The 22,139-nt window shown below is 45.5% G+C and overlaps 1 protein-coding gene across 6 annotated transcripts in view; it reads right to left on the bottom strand.

The window, feature by feature from the left end:
- Positions 1-9,301: 9,301 nt before the first annotated feature.
- The window catches only part of LOC308294081 (uncharacterized protein), a 54,376-nt gene continuing 41,538 nt past the window's right edge, over positions 9,302-22,139 (bottom strand). For 4 of the 6 annotated variants that reach the window (XM_080736800.1, XM_080736802.1, XM_080736797.1 and 1 more), the window contains 5 exons: positions 15,093-15,256; positions 14,021-14,152; positions 13,395-13,543; positions 10,179-10,627; positions 9,302-9,657 (listed from right to left, as the gene is read on the bottom strand). In XM_080736800.1, the coding sequence (XP_080592926.1) occupies positions 10,424-10,627; positions 13,395-13,543; positions 14,021-14,152; positions 15,093-15,256 (649 nt within the window). In that variant the 3' untranslated portion in view covers positions 9,302-9,657; positions 10,179-10,423. Of the gene's footprint in view, positions 9,658-10,168; positions 10,628-13,394; positions 13,544-14,020; positions 14,153-15,092; positions 15,257-22,139 lie in introns of those variants that run through there. The other 2 variants (XM_080736799.1, XM_080736798.1) reach the window with 2 other exon arrangements.

The raw sequence follows: 22,139 nt of genomic DNA, 5'->3' as shown, positions 1-22,139 counted from the left end.
CAAGCACCAGAGGGTCATCTCGCGCGCCAGCTGATCCAGCGTCCGCGAGGAGAGGCCGCCCTGTTTGTTGAGATAATACAGGGCCGCCGTGTTGTCCGTCCTGACCAGGACATGGCAACCCCGGAGAAATGGTTCGAAATGCTTGAGCGCCAAGTAGATCGCCATTAATTCCAGATAGTTGATGTGGTACTCCAACATGGCCTGGGTCCAAAGACCCCTGGCTGAGCGCCCCTCGTGGGTGGCGCCCCACCCCGAGCGGCTGGCGTCTGTGGTGATCACCTTGCGTGACACCACTTCGCCCATGGAGACCCCACTTGTCAACAACGCCTGGTCCCTCCATGGGACCAGAGCGTCCATGCAGACCTGGCTGACTGACACCTTCCTGTACCCTTGCAGGGAAGGAATCCTGAGCGCCAGTGACCACCGCTGGAAAGGTCTCATATGAAACCTGCCCAGACGCAGAAGTTGCACTGCTGAAGCCATCAGCCCAGTCAACTTCATGCACTCCTTGTACCTGACCACCTGGTTCAGTCGGAAGGAGCCCAGACAAGCCAGAAACCTGTCCACCCTCTCCGGGGAGAGGCGAGCGGACATGGTGGCCGAGTCCAGAGATATTCCTATAAAGGAAATCTGCTGGGAGGGTAACAACATACTTTTGCCAAAGTTGACGTTGAAACCCAAGGCCTTCAGGTGTGACAACACCAGATTGGTATGGCGCGCCGCTTCTGAGCAGGAGGCGGCGGAAATCATCCAATCGTCTATGTAGTTCGCCAGCCTGACTCCCTGATGCCTCAGTGGAGCAATGGCTGCCTCGGTCACTTTCACGAAAACCCGAGGGCTCAGAGAAAGACCGAAAGGGAGGACCGTGTACTCGTACAGGCGCCCCTCGAAGGCGAACCGCAGGAACTTCCTGTGTGGGGGATAAATGAGGATGTGCTGATAAGCGTCCTTCAGGTCCACTGAACAGTGGAAATCCCCCTGTCTCACTGATTTCATCAGTGACTCTGACGTCAACATCCTGAATTTGAACTTTTTCAAGTGCTTGTTCAGAGCACGTAAGTCCATAATCGGACGCAGCCCCCCTCCTTTTTTCTGAACCAGAAAATAACGGCTCCAGAAGCCTAAACGGCTCTGGTCGCGTGATAACTCCACTATAGCGCCCTTGCGCAATAGTGAGCTTATCTCCTCCCTCAAGGCATCGGCCTTCAAGCCGCGGGCTCGAGTATAAATAACCTTGCTGGATAGGGAGGGTTTTTTCGCGAACTGTAGTCTGTAACCCCGCGTCACCGTCCGAAACACCCAGTGATTCGGATTGCAACGTTTCCATTGCTCTGCACACTGTGCTAACGTGTTGCTGAGCAACGGAGAAGCCTTGGGGTTGTACCGCCTGAGCGGAACTACTGGGCCGGGAGGGAAAGGTTCCATATCCGGGCACGTATCCGTCTCCGCTAGACGCCGAGCCGGAAGGCGCGGAGTCACCGGCGGAAAGAGCGTTTCCGTTTCCGGTACGCTTATTTCCGTATCCGGTGGGGGACGAACACGTGACCTCCGGGCCGGAAGGCGCGGAGTCACCGGCGGAAAGAGCGTTTCCGTTTCCGGTACGCTTATTTCCGTATCCGGTGGGGGACGAACACGTGACCTCCAAGAAGCCTCGCTTGTTAATAATACATGCGACACACAACGTGGAGCCCGGGGGACAGGGTTCATCGCATAAGTAACATAATCCCCGGCTCGGGGAATTGTATTTACGTTTATAACCTGTGCTAAGGCCTTTATATGCTTCCTTGCGGGAAGACGAGGCCGACCCTGGGTGATATGTGTTGGCTTCTTCCCTGACGCTAAGACCAAACTCCTGTCCTGAACTAGAGTCGGCATAACAGTGCCGCTCGGTGGAGACAGAGGGGTATTGCACACTAGAGAGACTATACCACTGTGAATAGGAATTAGCTTGTCTGGGAACATTTTGCAAAGAGAAATATTCTGCTTGTAACCTGTCTGCATGACTGGAGGAAGCGATATTATCTGAGTGGAAAGAAATTCCAGCCTGGACTTCTCTACACTGGTTAAATTCATGCAAAATGGGGTCGTCTGTAGTAAAGCAGGTGGGTTTGAAATAAACAGGCATTGTTTCATCAACACACTTTTTATTACAGGCACTGGAGGAGAGCACAGAGGAGGAATAAACATTGATTTCTTTGCATAAGAAAAATTGTTCATATTGTCCAAACGTCTGCGCTTGCAAGGGGGGGTCCCCTGAATTTTCAGGGGGACCCCGCCAGAGTCCAGTGTCACTTTCGCGGCGGCTTCCCACGGGCTTTGTGGGAGCTGGCCGGTATCCCGTGCCTGGGAGGGTGGCGGGATTGAGAGCGGGCTTGAGCCCCCGCTGCAGTGCGAGGGGGTCCCGCGGAGGAAGAAGAGGGGGTCCTAGGGGGATTGTTCTGTTTCCCCTGCTTGGAGGAAGAGCGCCCCCTGTCAGCCTGACCAGGGGCCTTGCTCCGTCCCTGTCTCTTTTCCTTTCTGGGTACCTGGGGGTCCGTCGTGGCTCCCAGGAGCTCCAGAGTGATCTTCTTATCCGCCACCTCTTGGCGGAGAAGCTCCAGTCCACCGCCCATGAGGAAGGTAGGGTGGCCGGGAAGGTCTTGCAGGATCTTCCCGGTCTCCTCTCCAGAACTGCCAGGACACTGTACCTTGTCTAGCCACCTGGCACGTTCCGCCTGGATGCAATAATCCATGCCATGTCCAAGCCACTCGATCGCGTGGACATTCAAGTCCATCAGCATGCGCAGCGACTTGTCCCTTTCCTCCACCAACACGTCAGGCACCTCCCGCATCTCGCTGAGGAGGCGCCTGGTGGAGGAAAGCAGCAGCTGGGTGGCGTTCATCGTCCTGGCTGCCAGCGCGGACGATCTGTAAGAGTTCCTCACCCTTGAAGACTGCTTGTCGTCAAAGGGGATGGCAAACCCAGGAGGCTTCTTACCCACGGCCAGATTGAGGGGAGGCCGGCCTCCAGGACCGGTCCGCTCATGGTTGGGCTTGATGCTCCCTATCAGGGACTGGGCCATCAGCTTGTCCATGGGAGGGCACAAGGGGATTCCCGCCTTCTCTGAGTCGCGGTAATCGACCAGGAAGGGGAGCTTGGGGGGGTCCTTGTGTGTAGTCCAGGTTGAATGCAGGGCCTCTGCAAAGCCTGGGACTAGTGGTAGCTTTTCCATCCGACGCGGGGGAGAGGACTCCAAATCCTGGCCCAGGAGAGGAATCCTAGCCCGTGGTCCGAGTGGCGCATCTCCGAGTGGCAGCTCCAGGCCACAACGGATGGCGGCGCGTTCCAGCACCGAGAGCTCGTCCATGGGGATGGAGTCTGGGTCTTGCGCCGCTGCCCCTCTCGCCCCAGCCGGCATGGAAGGGGGGAGAGAGGCAGAAGGGGCTTGGGAGGACGCGGCGGAGATGGAAGCCTCGGCATGAGGAACCACCCTGGCCGCGCCTCCGCCCTGTCCGGAGGGGAAAGAGGACTCGTCCTCCTCCGAGTACTCACCCTCCGTGTCCAACTCCTCCATGTCGTAGTCCTCTAGCTCCGGTTCGTCTCCGTCGCTAGCATGCCAGGAGACGGGGCTAGGTGGCCGCATAGCCCGTAGCTGGGGGACGGAGAAGGAGAGAGGAATGTCCCCGACGACTAGAGGGTGGAATTCCTTGGGGGGGACGATCCACGTTGTAGCTGGCGGAGAAACAACGTGGGCGGTCTTGCATGTTCTCTTCTTGGGCACGGCACCAGTCGAGCCCGTCGGAGAAACAGCAGTGGAAACAGGGGCCGCAGACCCGCTAGCAACGGGGCTACCGAAGCTAGCAGAGGGCGAGGCCGCTGGAGGCCTAACCACGTGGCGAGAAGCAGCGCTGTGGCGTTCAGCGCTGTCCGGCACACAAGGAGAGGTGTCTGGGAGGGTTCCGGCGGAGACCGTGGTGTGAAGGCCGTAGCCTGCGGCAGCGATCTCGCATCGTGCCTCGAGGGCTGGAACATCGTACTGGAGGCATTCAGCACAGTTCACCCCCGTGGCCGGGGCCGGAGGGGACAGAGAGGCCAAGGCGTGTCCTACCCCCATGCAGACAATGCAGAACGGATGTGTATCTTCATTGGCGATGAGGCCTTTGCAGCTGGGAAGGCCGCACTTCTTCGGTACCCTAGCTAGCAGGCTGCTAACTGTAGGTCGACGAGCTGCCATCGTGAGCTAACCGAAGCTAAGCGAAGCTAAGCTAAGGCAGGGAGACACGTGGCAGAACGTACAGAGAAGAAGTAAAGACTCAAAGCGAAAGTGAAGAAAAGAGACCGAACTGTTAAGAAGAATAGAATTAGAACGTACAGGAGAATAATCTCTAAAGGCCAGTGGCCGACTTTCCTAGTCAACGCTTAGGCTAAACTTTAAAGAAAATTATACTTATATGGCTGAGTTCGCGACACTAGTTGCAGGTAAGCAGAGGTGCGGAAGAGAGGAAGTTATGATAGCCCGCAGGGCTTATATACACTCGGGGGCGGTGCCCTCGTTTGTGATTGACAGCCCTACCGACAAATGATATTTCTCGTACGGGAGCTTATGAGTTTTACTCTGTTGCAGCGCCAGATGGCGCTGATATCCCAATGGGGGACCTTGTCTGGAGGTATGACAATAAACTATTCTTTTAACTTGGGCCCGCTCTCCATTCAGACAAGCTGCCATTCAGACATTGACTTCTAATTGTCTGAATGGGGACACTTCCATAGAGGTTAGGGTTAGGTATAGGGTTAGTGTCTGAATGGGGGGATGTCTGAATGGCAGCATTGTCATTTTGTATTTATATTTTTTTCTAATGATGTGCGTGCAGTGCAACTCTTGGACTGCTTATGTATTTTAAGACAAATAATATAGCTGCAAACAGCGATAAAGTGTCCAAGGCATAAAAAGCAGGAAAGTCAAAAGGCATCAAGGGAAAGCAAAGAAGAATATCAAAGAAAAACTAGAAGCAGTGTTCTTCCGAACAGGACTCCGGCAGGTCAGGTAGGTCTTTTTTGGCCTAGTGGTGACTCTATAATAGGCCAAAGTGAAAAGGGTGCCACGTGTTCTTGGGCCTTTCACGGCAATTGGACGCTGCATGCGGGATTTGAAGCATTTTGTTCCAAAAATGTGTTTTGCAAAAATGTACCCGCTGGTGGCGCTATAACAGGCCAATGTGAGAAGGGTGGCATCTGTTCCTTGGCCTAGTGGGAATGTGTGTGCAAAATCTCACACACATAGCAGGCTGCGTTTGAGACATTTTGTTCAAAAAGGAGCAATCCTGCAAACCTTGGAATTCAATGTTAGCCAATTAGATAGAATATGATATCTGACAAATCCGTCATGATTACATCACTGTAGAGATACTGTGTAGTGATTTGTGTGATTTTCGGATAAAATCTGAAGGAGTAATATTGAAGAATGTGTTTTACATACTGTAAGTCGGCCTTCTGGTGGCGCTATAAATGGCAGATGTGAAAAATTCAGGGCACAGGTTTTTCCTTGGCCTCTGGGAAGTGTGCATACAAAGTTTTACACTAATTGGTGGTTATAGGTAAAAGCACAAATTGGCCTCTACACAACATGTATGCAAAAGACTGTAGGCCTATATGCAACAGACATAAAAAACTGTGATACTATGCACCTGGACAGTTTGATGATGTACATAGTAAGCCTTGCTGAGCTATGAAGACCATATCAATCAGCCGAGCCATGAATCTCATAGGGCTGGAGCCTATATCCTGTTTCTGTAGCGTAAGGCAGCTTGATGTACAAGTACACCCCCTGGACATGACGCTAGTATGTCGCAGGGAGTTACCCCAATCCAACCCTTGATGCTGAGTTTCAAGCAGTAGTTAGGGAAAGTTAGCCTCTAGCTACATCAATCTGGGAACTAAATCTAAATGACTAGCTTTCTTCACAAATGTGTTCTACTAGGTGTCTACTATCACCTCTGAACTTTGTCAAACCCAACTCCCTTGACATACTTTGTGGGAGCCAATCAAAGTTGGGAGTATCGGGATACCCAGGGCCTGGGATTAAAGGGGGAAAAATAATAAATGGCCAATATGAACGTATGAGGTGTGTAATTAGGGTATTGTTGGGCTGCTGAATCCATTCCAACTATTAGTTATCAGTAAAAATGACTCCTTGGCCATAAAAAAATGCCTAATTGGCTAAGGCTTAGCCAATCATGTCATTCGAGTTCACCTGTGTCCTGTTAGTCCCTGTTTTAAACCCCCTGTTTGAGTGTTCCTTGTCAGATTGTATCATGTTATCCTGTGTGTCATGATGTGTGCTTACCCACTTAATCTTGAATAGTTTTCATGAATTCAAACCCTACTCCAATTTTTTTTTTTATTGCAAATATTATATGTCTCATGGACAGACGAACCAAAAACCAACCATGAGCACAGCAGAAACAAATCACAGACAATGGTCACAGAGAAAAAGAGTTGATATTCCCAGCGACTGTCAGCGAGACAGCAGCAGACAGCAGTAGAAGAAGTGTCCAGCCGTGACACGCAAATTAGACAGCAGGCTAACACGCAACTTAAAGCCCTTGCATATCTCCGCTAAAGAGACGTGGCTCCATCGCACAACACAAGTTACAACTGATAGTGCAAGTTGAATGTGTGTTTACCTGATTGCTGTTGCTGCAGTTCCGTTTGACGCTTTTTCTTTCTCTCATAACCAGAAAGATAAACGTGCATTGTCAAAGCGAAAGTAAACAAACACTAGACTCTGAAAGGGGGGCGAGGCGGAAACTCCCAAAGAGTTCCAGAGTCAAGAAATCTTAAAGGGACATGTCATCCCTGAGACAAAAACCCTGATATTCAAGTTGTTTGGGAGTTTTGGAACACCATACTGGTGTCATTTTTATGTTTAAACTCTGTTTTTAGAAAATTGCATATAACACCTTGCCACAACGCGTCAAATGATGCGTTGTAGCAAGGTCTCTTTTCCTTTCCGGACTACGTGCTCTGTGGACTGAAAAAGCAGAGGGTTGTCCCAAAGATTTCGTTCAGTCTATGGTTCCACCCAGAACGTTATACGACCCCACCCCCACTTGCACTCTGCTGAGTTTGTTTGTTATGTTGGCTGCAGGCACAAATTTGACTGGAGGAAAATGAGTATTTCCAAGTTATATAGTTAGAGACACGGCCCAAATACACAGGAACAATTCCGAGCAGAAGGCAGATGGACGGCGTTGGTTATCATCTCGACTTGAGTAAGTAAATAACGTTGTGAACTAATAGCCCTGAATACGTCGGTCGCTGACGACCGTAATAAATTCACTTCAATCTGGTGTTGAGCAGTTAAACCTATTTGCTACGTACGTCTACACAAGCGTTCAGATTTCAAAGATAAAGTGCTTACTGAAGTCTCACAGATGTCACAGTATGGTACGCTCAAGCAGAATTACCCGTATCTTTCGTATTGTTTAATAAACAGCATTTTAATCCGATCAGAGGCCATTTTCTGTTGTTTTTCAGCCATGCGACCCCATCGGTTGCGAGGTGTACTGCACTTAGATACATTAAAACCTTTTTAAGGAAACGACGACCGATCGGATTAAAATGCTCCTCGTTAAATAATACGATCATTACGGGACATTCTGCTGGAGCGTACCCTATTGTGACATCCGTGAGCCTTCACTAAGCAATTAATCTTTGTAATCTGAACGTTTGTGTAGACGTACGTAGCAAATTGGTTAAACTGCTCAACAGGAGATTGTGTTGAATTCACGGTTGGCGCAGCGTAGCGTATTTACGGTCTTTACATTTAGCCCAATAATGCTATGCTAAAATAGTTGCCTACCGATCTATTAAACTAATGTTACTTGTTGTTTCATTCTTTTTTCAGACAACAGCGTCGCCGTTGTCTAGCCACTGACAGAAAATGATTCAACAGCTGCAGTGTAATGGATTAACATGATCAAATAATAGGCTACTGAGCTAATGATAATTTGTAATTGCCAATCCTTTGTGTAAATAAACTGCTATTCATACTATTGTACAACTATTTCTTTATCATGTTGGTTGCACATGTAAACATTTGGTTGGATGTGAGATCATTTGATCTATGCCAGTGGTGTAAACGTAACTAAGTACATTTACTCAAGTACTGTACTATCCTTAGAGCCTACAATTTTGAGGTATTTTATACTTTATTTGTATTTCTAGTTTTCAATACTTTACTTCTAGACTACTCCACTACATGCTCACAACGTGTCGCAACGCATTGCTTGTAGATCTGCTATTTTCATTTCATTCCATTTTGTACTTTTGGTACTTTGAGTATATTTTGATGCCAATATCTTTGTAGGCTACTTTTATTCAAGTACATTATTTTATTCCTGAACTTTTACTTGTAACAGAGTATACTTATATTGCAGTATTGATACTTCCATTCAAGTAAGACATGTTAGTACTTTTTCCACCTCAGTATAATTCCTTTACTTGAATACAGGCCTACTTGCATATTCCCTGTGTATTCAACTGGTAATCATTTAGCTGAATAGTTGATAATGTTTAGAACACGGATAAATGCATAGTCTGTCTATACTGTACATGGTAAAGCATGTTTTTGTTGTAGCTGAAATATATAAATACATATACATTTTGGTGTGCTGGACGGTGCATGATGGAATTCCAATGCAGGACCCAGGCCAGCCATCACGCAACAGAGGAAGACTTCAATGGACAGGAGCATCATGTTTTATCTTCATGAGTCGTCAGTGAAATTAATTTACATCTGAGCAAACAATAGCCTATTAAACATAACAATAAGGTATATGTCTCAGTTGTAAAACTAAGGTTTGAGGTGAATACTTTGCAATCCAATCCATGACAACACACTTCGACACCATGTGACTACTACATGTGTGTTTGTTTATGTTTTGCGTGGGCAGAGTCTAGAGGGAAGGACATCCTATATGGGTGGGAATTTAGGAGGAGTCGAGGAATGGTGATATGCAAAGCAATCTGGGAGTTGGAGTTATTCAGTCAAACACAGAATATCATGAAATACTAAGATTTCTAAAGACACATTTTGAACACATAAGAACCCCAAGAGTGTGTTTATTAGGTCAAAAATATCAGTAAAATAAGGGTTTTCGTCCCGGGGGTGGCATTTCCCTTTCTCCCGTTCTTTTCTGCAGAGGAGGGGTCGGTGGGGGGCCTTTTTGGTCGGCGGGGCCCTACGCAGAATGCGTAGTCTGCGTATACGGCCCGCAGGCGCTGACAGTTCACTCTAGAAGGTGATTCAACTATGTGTTCACTCTAGAACGTGATTCACAGGCCAACTACTCATGATGTGTTCACTCTAGAACGTGATTCACAGGTCAACTACTCATGATGTGTTCACTCTAGAACGTGATTCACAGGTCAACTACTCATGATGTGTTCACTCTAGAACGTGATTCACAGGCCAACTACTCAAATGGCTGCTTTGCACAGCAGGTTTACAAGTGAGAGTGCAAATGCATCTGTGGGTCGGGACCCACTTGTGGGTTACGGATTTTTATTAAAATAGTGTACAGCTGATAAAACAATGACCATTACACTGCTGTGTGTTAATATTAACTTCATATCTCTAGTAACATTGTATTGTGTATTGTACTTATCAATTTAGGCTCTAACAATGTATCATGTATCATCGGTTTAATCTATCTAGTACCATCAAAGGTATATTCAGTGATTGTATTTCATTCAAATAAAAATATAATTGGTACATTTTCCATTCATTCTCCTCACTAGAATGTGTGCTGACCATATAAGGACTTCCACCATGGCCCTTTACGAGCATAGCTAGATTCGGTTTTCAGAGGTGGCCAGCCAGTCCTCGACCAATCAGGGTAGAGTATAGCCGTAGTTATGTTATGATGTTTAATTATGATGGTCAAAATAAAAGTTTTGAGAACCACAGTCGCTCTGAATTAAGAAAACGTCTACTTTACCACAGTCTTGTAGTAAATCAGTGTCATACATATCCTGAAGCTGGAGACGTATGCCTACCGATATTCAGTGATTGGGTCTAATGATAAAAACGAGAACATTATAATGGTGTAAAAAATCTATAAAAAACTAAACATTTCCACGCTAAGGGACAAGATGACCCCCGGCCACTTAAATTTTCACTGAATACACCTTTAACATTGTATCATGTATTATCATCAATTTAATCTATCTAGTAACATTAACATTGTATCATGTATTATCATCAACTTTGTCTCTCTAGAATTATCATTGTAAATGCAATAATTGTTTTTAATGGGAATATAAGCATGTCTAGGTCTGTTAGGCCTTCACCAGATTATCAATCTATGACTAACTGTATATGTTGTCATTTCTGCTTGTCTTAAACCTGTCTTAGAACAGGCTTCACAGACTGGAGATGATTTAATCATCATAAGAGTAATCATAATCCTCAGAGTTGTCAGAGTGATCATTAGACATCGTCTGATTAATCCAGGTCACATATTTGTGGACATTGGCGTAGACACCAGGCTTGTTCCTCTCAGCACATCCTTCCCCCCAGCTCACCACACCAGCGATGTAATGAACCCCATCCTGTTTACACACCAGAGGACCACCTGAATCACCCTGGAGAGACAACCAGTTTAATACAGGGTTATTACGAACTAATAGAATAGCTCAGTGGCCTTGTGGTTAGAGTGTCCTCCCTGGGACTGGGAGGTTGGTGTTCGATCCCCGGCCGGGTCATACTAAAGACCCAATGCTTCCCTGCTTGGCACTCAGCACCAAGGGTTGGATTGGGGATCCCTGTGACATAATAGGGCAGGGGTGGGCAATAATTTTTTTCCGTGGGGCCACATGAACAACAGAAAATATTGTGGAGGGCCGGGCCAAAAGGCAGTGCTCAACGCAAGATGTGCATTTAGGCTTGGGGATTCAGAGCTTTCTGCTGTCTCTGTAGCTATTTCTGTGTACTTCCAGTTTCTAGGTTGAAAAGAAATATTTCGCGCCACTCATTAAATATTAGCTCACACTGTTCTATTGTGCAATGTGACGTAGGCATATCTAATTAATATTAACGTTTGTTTAATATAGAGTTGTATCAAGACTTACTCCACCCCCTCCCCCCACGGCAACAGTCCGCCATTCCGAAACACCGCTATTCCGAAGCAGGGTTAGGGTTAGGTTTAGGGTTAGGGTTAGGGTTAGGGGTAGGGTTAGGGGTAGGGTTAGGGTTAGTTAGGGTTAGGGTTAGGGTTAGGGTAAGGGTTAGGGTTAGGGTTAGGGTTAGGGGCAGGGTTAGGGTTAGAAGTCAACGTTCGGAATAGCGGTGTTTCGGAATGGCGGGGTGTAACCTCCCCCCACAACAGCAGATAACCACGCCTACATTTCAGATTTCTTTTCATGTTCTGAAATCCCATAAAACAAATAAAGAGGCGGGGTTTCTTATCCCTTTAATGAATAAATTAACAGTACTTTACAACTGTCGGTTCGCTCCGATGATGCATCTTTTACACTAGCAGCACTGTGTGTTTGTTTGGAGGGGGAGTGTTAGTTTATATTTTACACTAGCAGCACTGTGTGTTTGGAGGGGGAGTGTTAGTTTATATTTTACACTAGCAGCTCTGTGTGTTTGGAGGGGGAGTGTTAGTTTATATTTTACACTAGCAGCACTGTGTGTTTGGAGGGGGAGTGTTAGTTTATATTTTACACTAGCAGCTCTGTGTGTTTTGGGGGGGAGTGTTAGTTTATATTTTACACTAGCAGCTCTGTGTGTTTGGAGGGGGAGTGTTAGTTTATATTTTACACTAGCAGCTCTGTGTGTTTTGGGGGGGAGTGTTAGTTTATATTTTACACTAGCAGCTCTGTGTGTTTGGAGGGGGAGTGTTAGTTTATATTTTACACTAGCAGCACTGTGTGTTTGGAGTGTAAGGGTCGATCCATACCGTTATAAGGAGCCTAACTAATTTCGGTTCGGGAGGACGCCCCGACCCGAAATTATTTAGGTTCGGGGGGAGTTCATCCATACTTTCTTAACGGCTAGTGCCCAAGTCGCTTGTAAATATTGGAGGTCCGTGGCATGACGACGTTTGTGGCCGATGAATGAGCGTTGCAGGGCGGATATACATATCTGACTTGCCCTCGCGCTGCACACTGAATGACTGGAGGTCCAGTGAGTAGCAGCTCCAGCAGGCAGCAGCACCAGCGGGGTCTCTTCTCTCTCTCTCATTCACACTCACAAACGCTCGGCTCGAGCTCTGTCAAAAACATTTAATCTACAAGCTCACATTATAGACGTGCCGCCTCCCTTGCTGCATGCATGTCATCACGCAGTCACACAACTCGTCGTGGAAAAAAAAAATATCAACACGGAACACTAGCAATTAGCAAAGTTGTGTTTAAGCTCTTCTTTTCTCTTTAAAACGGTCGGCGACGCGTTAGCAGCGATACACGCAGCAAAGGCGCGTGTGTGTGTGCGTGTGTGTGTGTGTGTGTGTGTGTGTGTGTGTGTGTGTGTGTGTGTGTGTGTGTGTCGCGCGCGCGCCTCCCAGTCCACCACTCTTCGTCTCCAGTATCCGCTCTCTGATGCCCAATACACGGCCACACAAGCATTTGGAAGTCGGCGTGTCTCCCACACAAACGACGGCTGTTTCCTTGGATTCACAGCCGAGAATATGAACGTGAAGCCGGGATGAATGAATGAGAAGACACCGCTGAGTACCGAAATTAAGTCGGGAGGTCACAACATTTCGTCAGCACCGTAGAGCCGAATTTAGTCGGTTGACGCCCCCCCGAACCAGGGGATGCGAACCATATTTGGGTTCGCCTACTGCCGAACCGAAATTAGTTAGGCTCCTTATAACGGTATGGATCGACCCTTAGTTTATTTGGAAATGTGTCGTTGGGATGAAGTGCTGCTGGGAACTCAATGTTTGTATTAGCCTATTAATTAGTGTTCATTGCTGCTGCCAACCGCACCCGTTTTAACATTTTATTTGGTTGAAATAGCTTTTCTACCCGTCATGCAAATAATGAGCACTACCGCACGGTCTCATCAAACAAAGAAACAGCTGCACTGGTCACGAAAGAACTGAGCATAGTATTGGGAGAGGGGAGCGCCCTCTCCCAATACTATGCTAGCGGCTAGGCTAGCAGTTTTCATGTGAAGTTCAGGGACATAGTAGCTAATTGTGGCATTAAACAATTACACATTTCTATTGAATATCTTAATTACAATGAAACAAAATTGACGTGGTTTTAAGGTAAACTGTTGTATAATCACAATATTTCACTTGAGGGCTTTATCGTCGTTGTTTGTACTTCAGCCCTGCCGACCGAGTGTACACACACAAACTCACGCACATGCATACGCACACACCCCCCACACACGTACTTGGCAGGTGTCCACTCCTCCCTCCATGCGTCCTGCACAGATCATGGTGTCGTCCAGTCGGTCTCCATAGACATGAGGAGCCATGCAGCTCTGCTTGGAGATCAAAGGAGTCCTGGCTTCCAACAGCCTGTTGGAACGCTTGTTATTCCCTGAGGGGCACAAACACACAGAGACTTAGGGCCATAGGAAAATATATTTGTTTCATTGCCTGCCGAGAATAACCACTATTACACCAGACCCCATATCTTTGCTTCTGTTAGAGCTACAGTATAATAGAAATATTGGTGTCAAAGTGTACATTTTTGAGGTTGAGGAATTCAATTAAATAAACTTCACTAATTACTGCCTCTGGGCGACTGATTTTCTCTCTCAGGATAATAAAGGTATCTATCTATCTATCTATCTATCTATCTATCTATCTATCTATCTATCTATCTATCTATCTACCAGTGAAACTGTCTCTGGTATGAGGTTGATTCACATCAGTGGTAATGTGTAGATAGATTCATAACAGTGATTCAGATGGTAATGTGTAGATAGATTCATAACAGTGATTCAGATGGTAATGTGTAGATAGATTCATAACAGTGATTCACATCAGTGGTAATGTGTAGATAGATTCATACCAGTGACGCCCCATCCTGTGATCACACACTCCATGTCATCAGGGAAGAGCTGGTTTGGCAGACAGGCAGTTTTAACATAGCGGGTTTCCATGGCACACAGAGGACTGTAGGTGGCGTTCAACTGAAGTAAAGCTGACACACAGAATGGTGCATTAGCATATCTGACTAACATACACATGTCAGTTAGTCAGATATACTAATGGATAATTCTGTTTTTTTTTTTTTTTTTTTTTTTTTTTTAAATGAAATCATTACAGTGCATGTGATTGTAAAAATGTTTATTGAAAAATGTTACTATTTTGGATTCACACAACTCCAATCACTAAATTGAGCATTTTTGAATAATGACTGCTGGACTCATAACTCCCTGCTCACAGCTCATTTTTCTTGCTGCTGCTGCTGCTTTGTACTCTGCTCCCACCTCCACCCCAGCGTCCACCTGTGGGCTCTGTTTCTAGGATTCCCTTATTGGGGTCTATTTCATTCCATTCCCTGTAAACTCATTACAGGGAATTAACGGTACGCCAATATTAAGTCCATATAATATGTGGACTTAATATTGGCGTATTATGGGCACTCCCAGATGATGCCCTATTAGGGCAATCACACTAATAGAATCCCTTTTATATGGAGATCCCTGTGTCATCAATAGTAAGCCCATATCTGGGAATGCCTATATATGGGCATAGCCCATATCTGGGAATGCCATATGGACATATTGTGTCAGTCTCATGTAGTCTACAATATATGTCAAACATCTATGATGTTTCTTCATATTGAATATGAAGTATAAATCTTCATATTTGGGAAATATGGCCACATTTTGGCCAACTTAAACAACCAACCAGGTCTGGTAAAAGTTGATCCCATGCCAAAGCACCAGCGCTCACCCAGCAGTCTGCTGTCACCCAGGCGGATGCGTGCACACGCCCATCTGCGCGCACCCTTCTCGCCCTTAGGGTGTCTTACTGGTATGTTGAACCACATTCTACAATAGGTTACCTCACTGCCTGAGACAATATTGAACTGCGTTGTTTGAGTTCTTCATATTTACATCCATAGATTCACTCACCAACATCATTATGGAGAGCGATGAGCCGCCCATCAGGCGTCTTTGTTACTCGGTAATCAGGGTGAAGGATGTCTCTCACCACAGGGATGACCTGGTCAGACTCTTCTATCATCTTCTTAAGGTAAACTCCCCCCAAGACCACCTGCATCTCCATGGAGCTGTTGCTGAACATTATAGTATTATTGTTAGTGTGGTTGCCCAATAGGGCAACACATTATAGTCCTGGGGAGACTTTATTTATTACTAGGGTAACTTTATTGAGTAGGCTACTAGGGTAACCTTTCTGCTGCCATTGGAAATTGACAGACAGACTGACTTCTGTCAGGGATAGGGAATCAGTGGGAGTGGGAATCAATAGGGAATCCATGGGAGTGGGAATCAGTAGGGAATCAATTGGTGGAGCTTCACATGACAGTTAGCTTACTGCAGAAAATAGTCACGTCAGCAACCACACTTGTAATTTCAATTGCATCTATCTAGTTATTATGATGTGGTTGGCAACATATTATAGTCCTGGGGAAACTTTATTTACTACTAGGTAACTTCAGGGCTGCCAAGTTTCAGAAAAAGTTGGGAGTGAGACTTTGGGGGGGGCCTTGGGGGTACCCTCACGAAAAAATCAGTTTTTTGGGGGGTTTTCCATGTTTTTCCCGGGTTTCTATGGTTTATTTTTTTATTTTAATACCTGCGGTCCTTGGGCTGGAATGGTTGATAAAGTGCAGCTAACCTACAGGCTGAACAGTGAACACTGCTGCAGGGCTCCAGACAAACCAACGACCCATTTTAAACATATTTTCTATTAATTATAATTATTATAATAATTATTGTTGTTGTTGTTGTTACTATAGCAGCTGATAAAATATCCTGGACAATCATTTCTATTTTTATATTTTGATTTGTGGCTACTGGCTGTTTGCCAGGCAGGCACTGCCCCTTAGCTAAAGGGAGATGAAGCAGGACCCCCATTACATTATTGTATCAAAATTCTGTTGCAAATTAAATCTTAATAGATGTCATAGATAGCTCCATAGACTTGTTTGACAGCACTGTGTATTTATCAAACATTTAAAAGTCTCATCAGTAGGCTACTTCAGTGGTTCTCAACCTTTTCAGACTGCGCCCAAAATAATCATATTTTAACTGGGGACCCCTCCACCCTATAAGAGTTCAGGCAACATTTTGTATAACACAGTTCTACAGTGAAAATAGCAGATGCATGTGAGAATGTAGATCTGCTATTTTCAAAATGTCTGCCTCTAATAGGCTACTTGACAATTTGGCCAATGTTTAATTTGTCATTTTAGAGCTATTAAAAAGTCATTAAATTGTCACTTTAGAAATGTGCAGATACCCTCTAGGCCTATACACTTACACTTTATGTTGGTTTGTTTACTGTTGAGTGAGAAAACAATGTTGCACATTAAGTTAATCATATGGCAACCCCCACAAAATAATTTGGGGACCTCCCTGGGGGTCCCACACGTTGAGAACCACTGGGCTACTGGGATTCTTCCCTCTAGTAGAGTAGTAGTGTTGGTAGTGTTGGTGCAAACCGCCCTATCTCTTCTAATAGTCGGGGGACTTAAGGATATCTCGCGCTAATCAGTCTAAAAGCGCGAAATGTTGCACAGATGTAGCTCAGGGCATGCTCTAATGATTTAGCTAGGGCGCCCGAGTCGGCGACCTTCGGGGTCGCCACAGCGGCCAAATCAAGTTGGGCTCCCATTGACTTTCTATACAGGAGGAAAATACCCAGAAAAACATTTTTTTCTGGGTATTTAAGTAGGATCTGAGGGGTCTAACTAGGGGTTTGTCATCATGCTGAATCCATTGCAAGCATTTGTTTTGCACAAAAAACATTCCTTGGGCTAGAAATGGCATCAGAAAACGATGCATGTATGGGTGAGCATTCATGTTAGTCGGAGGCCTTTGGTTTTTTTTTCTCGTGCTAATCAGTCTAAAAGCGCCAAATTTTGCACAGATGTAGCCCAAGGCATGCTCTAATGATTTCGCTAGGGCGCCCGAGTCAGCGACTTTCGGGGTCGCCACAGCTCCAGAAAACACCCAAAAAACTCTGAAAAGTGATGACTCATCACTAAACCATCGTTTTCTTGGGCCAGAATGTTTTTTGTGCAAAACAATTGCTTGCAATAGATTCAGCATCATTACAAACCCCTAGTTAGACCCCTCAAATCCAACTTAAATACCAAGAAAAAAAGTGTTTTTCTGGGTATTTTCCTCCTGTATAGAAAGTCAATGGGAGCCCAACTTGATTTGGCCGCTGTGGCGACCCCGAAGGTCGCCGACTCGGGCGCCCTAGCTAAATCATTAGAGCATACCCTGGGCTACATCTGTGCAAAATTTCGCGCTTTTAGACTAATTAGCGCGAGATTACCATGTCATCTCCCTTAGGCCCCCGACTATAAAGCCCTCCACAGAATATGGGGATATTAGGGTTGAAGACAAGTGGATATAGTAACCCATGAAATGATTGCGCGTGGGCTCGTTCGTGCATGCGCTCGCGGGAGGCAAGAGCTGGATTGTGGTCATCTTTGTGAAATATCGCCCAGCGTTTACTCACGGAGCAAGTGTGTTTCTCCACCGCGGGGGCGGCGCGACCCCCGGCCCCGCTGATCCAAGCAACCGCCGTCTGTAGAGCTCTCTCTCTCTCGCTCCGTCGCCTGCCCTGCATGTGTGTATGTGTAGAGGGGAGAGAGAGTGGAGGAGCAGAGCAGCTGCATTCACTGCGCTTAGAATTCTCTGTGCGACTTTTACCGAGTGAGAAAACCCCCGCAACTTTCGGGAGAGGTCGGTGGGATTGCTGTAAAAATGCGTGAGAAATGCCATGTGTGGCGTGTGGCGTGAGAAGAGGTTAAATTGCGTGACTCTCACGCTCAAAGTGTGAGACTTGGCAGCCCTGTAACTTTATATGAAGCTTCAGTGTTAGTTTATGCAGGACATGGGAGTCAAGTCGCTGCTCAGCTGTAGTCAGATGTCTGTCAGCTCTGTTCTCATACCTCATTAACATATCTGCTGGTCATTAGGTCACATGACTGCCATACTCCAATCAAAGCTCAATCAGTAGGGAAGGCTCCTTTAAATATGGCTTGCTTCTCTACCAATGCTTGGTTTCCGATGCTTCGGAATCATTTCTGCTTGCTGCTGCTGCTTTACTCTCCGGTCGGCTCAAAAGCTTGGTGATACCATTTGGTTCTGCTTAGATAGCTTACTACCGTGCTGCTTCAACAGCAATGCTAACCTGCTTTATCTCTGTTGCTATCTCTATACTACTGTTAACAGTATTATGCTAATGCTAACTACAGCTATCACAATGCCACTACTTCATTAGTTCTCATTTACGTGTTTTACTACTACTCATAACTTGAACAGGTCTCGTCTAAAAATGTATTACTAGCATGCTTGCTTCTCAGAAGAAAAACATTTCAACAGTTATAGCATATGCTAACAGTGGTAGTAGTGGAAGCTTCAAATTGTTTGTAGCAACATAAGCTAACAGCATGCTTTGCTCTACAGTGCACCCTGAACCATGATGGAATTGGCTGTGATTTGTGCTGCTAGAACAGTATGTGAACTGTTGTTCCTGCCCCAGCTTCCAGTGCTGTTGTCTCCAGCAGATGCCACACTGGTTTCTTAAACCTTTAATCACAGGGCTACACTCTGCAAACACCAGCTAGTTCAGCAGCCAATCCAACATGTTGGCCGGTATTCCCATCCTGCTTTAAACAGGTGTATGCTATTATTGCTATCATGCATGGATGATATTCTGATGCTATTGCGCTTGTTCACTTCTAATAGAGCTTAGGCCTATGCCTCTTTCTCAGGAGGCAGCTAACATGGCTGCTAATCATAACAGCTAATGCTGATTTTACTCAGTAAGCAGGTTGGAACTACTGAGTATGTATTTGTATTAAAGGAGTAGTTCACCCAAGACATGACATTTATTCTATCGTTTTACTTACCCTGTGATGTTTATGACTCCTGGAGATTTTTTGTTTGTAAAGCCTTCTTTAATGGTAAATCCAGAAGCGAGGGAAAAAAATGAATGGAATCAATCAGTGACCCCTTTCTGCAGCAAAATAACAATATAAAAAATCCTTCCATTAAAAAACAAACAAAGCTCCAGTGTGCTATCAAAGTCTGTAGTTCCATTATCTGTTGAGACCAGTTCAAAAAGTTCCCTGTACAGTGAGAAAATTAACTTTATAAAATGCTTCCGGTGTAAATAAACTGTGCACGAAAAGGGAGCGCGCTTGGCCAGGCGTGTGCATTCTCAGCCATGCTCGTTCGTGAATGTGCCCCGTTGTTTTGAGGTTGCGTCATCAACGCAACCAGGCACCAGCTGTTTATGGAGAAATGAAAGCTACTAGAGATGGGATTTATGGCTGTATGAGGTGAGCCTGATTCATGGTTCTCAGCTATGCTCGTTGTAGAGATAGGACGTTCGTGAACGAATTGAATCTTTTGAACGGCTCTTTAAAATGAACGATTCCATGAATCCGGCTCACCTCATACAGCCATAAATCCCATCTCTAGTAGCTTTCATTTCTCCATAAACAGCTGGTGCCTGCTTGCGTTGATGACGCAACCTCAAAACAACAGGGCACATTCACGAACGAGCATGGCTGAGAATGCACACGCCTGGCCAAGCGCGCTCCCTTTTCGTGCACAGTTTATTTACACCGGAAGCATTTTATAAAGTTAATTTTCTCACTGTACAGGGAACTTTTTGAACTGGTCTCAACAGATAATGGAACTACAGGCTTTGATAGCACACTGGAGCTTTGTTTGTTTTTTAATGGAAGGATTTTTGATATTGGGTTTTTTTTGCTGCAGAAACGGGTCACTGATTGATTCCATTCATTTTTCCTCGCTTCTGGATTTACCATAAAAGAAGGCTTTACAAACAAAAAATCTCCAGATCTCTCTTTTTAAGATGCAGCTGTATCTTTTTTAGGGCTGGGATGCGATTAAAATTTTTAATCTAATTAATTACAGGCTCTGTGATTAATTAATCGCAATTAATCGCATTTTATTCGCACGTCGATATTTGACCTGAGAAGCATTTTTTCAAGTAAAACACATTTTGTTGTACGAGTGAATCAACAAGTGAGTTTTTTAAATCTAAATTTCGCATCCACTGGGCCAAGCAAAGCGCTCTGATCGGCTACTTCTCCCTTTGCGTTTGTTGTCTCTTCTTGGTTGGTGCATCGCTATGATCGGTATGCCCGAAACTGAAGGTTCTGTGGTGAAAAAACTAAGTGCGATTAAAATGCGTTAATTTTTTTAATCGCGTTAATTTTCTATAATTAATTAATCGCAATTAATCAGTTAAAGTCCCAGCCTTAATCTTTTTGCATGAGATAAAAATCAACGTAGAGATCACAGCTACCGGCTGTTACACATAGTTACTGCTAAGCGTAGAATGACTTCTTTATGGTAAAAGACTCTGCAGTCTTTTAGCAGTGTGACTGACCAGGTTTTATGTGGTGTTGGGTTCCGCGTTTTGGGGGGTTTTCATGCGCTCTCTGGGATGGCCGAGCTCTGCCAAGACAGAGAGCAAGCTTCATTAGTTTTGGGGGGTTGTTATGCGTTCCCTGATTTTGCTTAGCATGCTCAGAAAAGCCTACACAAAATTCAGGGAGCATCTCCGAACGCGGAGCCCTTCAAACGCCAATATTAACTGTATTCCATTAAATGCAATAAACGGTTAAATATGCTTGACCTGTATTCCATTTATGCAATAAATGGTTAAACCTTCTTGACGTGAATGTTCCTGCCTAAAATGAGTACTAGGGTAATGTTTCCGCCACCATTGGAAATTAACAGACAGACTTCTGCCTGGGATAGGGAATCAATAGGGAATCAATGGGAGAGAGAATCAATAGGGAATCAATGGCAGTGGGAATCAATAGGGAATCAATGGGAGTGGGAATCAATAGGGAATCAATTGGTAGAGCTTCACATGACAGTGAGCACGCTGTAGTATATAGTCACGAACGGGAGGAGGGGATTTTGTACAATTATGTTAAAGTCAATCTTCTTTTAAATCAGACAACCATAGGTACCCAAGAACCCTTGGTGAGTGGGCTATACTAGATTAACTCCTAACCTCCTGTTCATTTACAGGAGGTTCTGCTCGTTGAACCATTTGGAATTGGGAACTGTTAGGAACCGGAACCAATAAGCAGAACCATAACCGGATACCCATCCATACACATGACCATAAGATATGAATACAGAGCAGCTTACATGCAGTGAGCAGCAGTAACCTATGAATACAGAGCAGCTTACATGCAGTGAGCAGCAGTAACCTATGAATACAGAGCAGCTTACATGCTGTGAGCAGCAGAAACCTATGAATACAGAGCAGCTTACATGCAGTGAGCAGCAGAAACCTATGAATACAGAGCAGCTTACATGCAGTGAGCAGCAGTGAATACAGAGCAGCTTACATGCAGTGAGCAGCAGAAACCTATGAATACAGAGCAGCTTACATGCAGTGAGCAGCAGTGAATACAGAGCAGCTTACATGCAGTGAGCAGCAGTGAATACAGAGCAGCTTACATGCAGTGAGCAGCAGTGAATACAGAGCAGCTTACATGCAGTGAGCAGCAGTAACCTATTAATACAGAGCAGCTTACATGCAGTGAGCAGCAGTGAATACAGAGCAGCTTACATGCAGTGAGCAGCAGTGAATACAGAGCAGCTTACATGCAGTGAGCAGCAGTGAATACAGAGCAGCTTACATGCAGTGAGCAGCAGTGAATACAGAGCAGCTTACATGCAGTGAGCAGCAGTAACCTATTAATACAGAGCAGCTTACATGCAGTGAGCAGCAGAAATCTATGAATACAGAGCAGCTTACATGCAGTGAGCAGCAGTGAATACAGAGCAGCTTACATGCAGTGAGCAGCAGTGAATACAGCAGCTTACATGCAGTGAACAGCAGTGAATACAGAGCAGCTTACATGCAGTGAACAACAGTGAATACAGAGCAGCTTACATGCAGTGAGCAGCAGTGAATAC

Source organism: Nannobrachium achirus, assembly GCF_963921795.1.
Source record: "Nannobrachium achirus genome assembly, chromosome: 2".
NCBI lineage: Eukaryota > Metazoa > Chordata > Actinopteri > Myctophiformes > Myctophidae > Nannobrachium > Nannobrachium achirus.
This window is presented reverse-complemented; position numbering and strand designations above follow the sequence as displayed.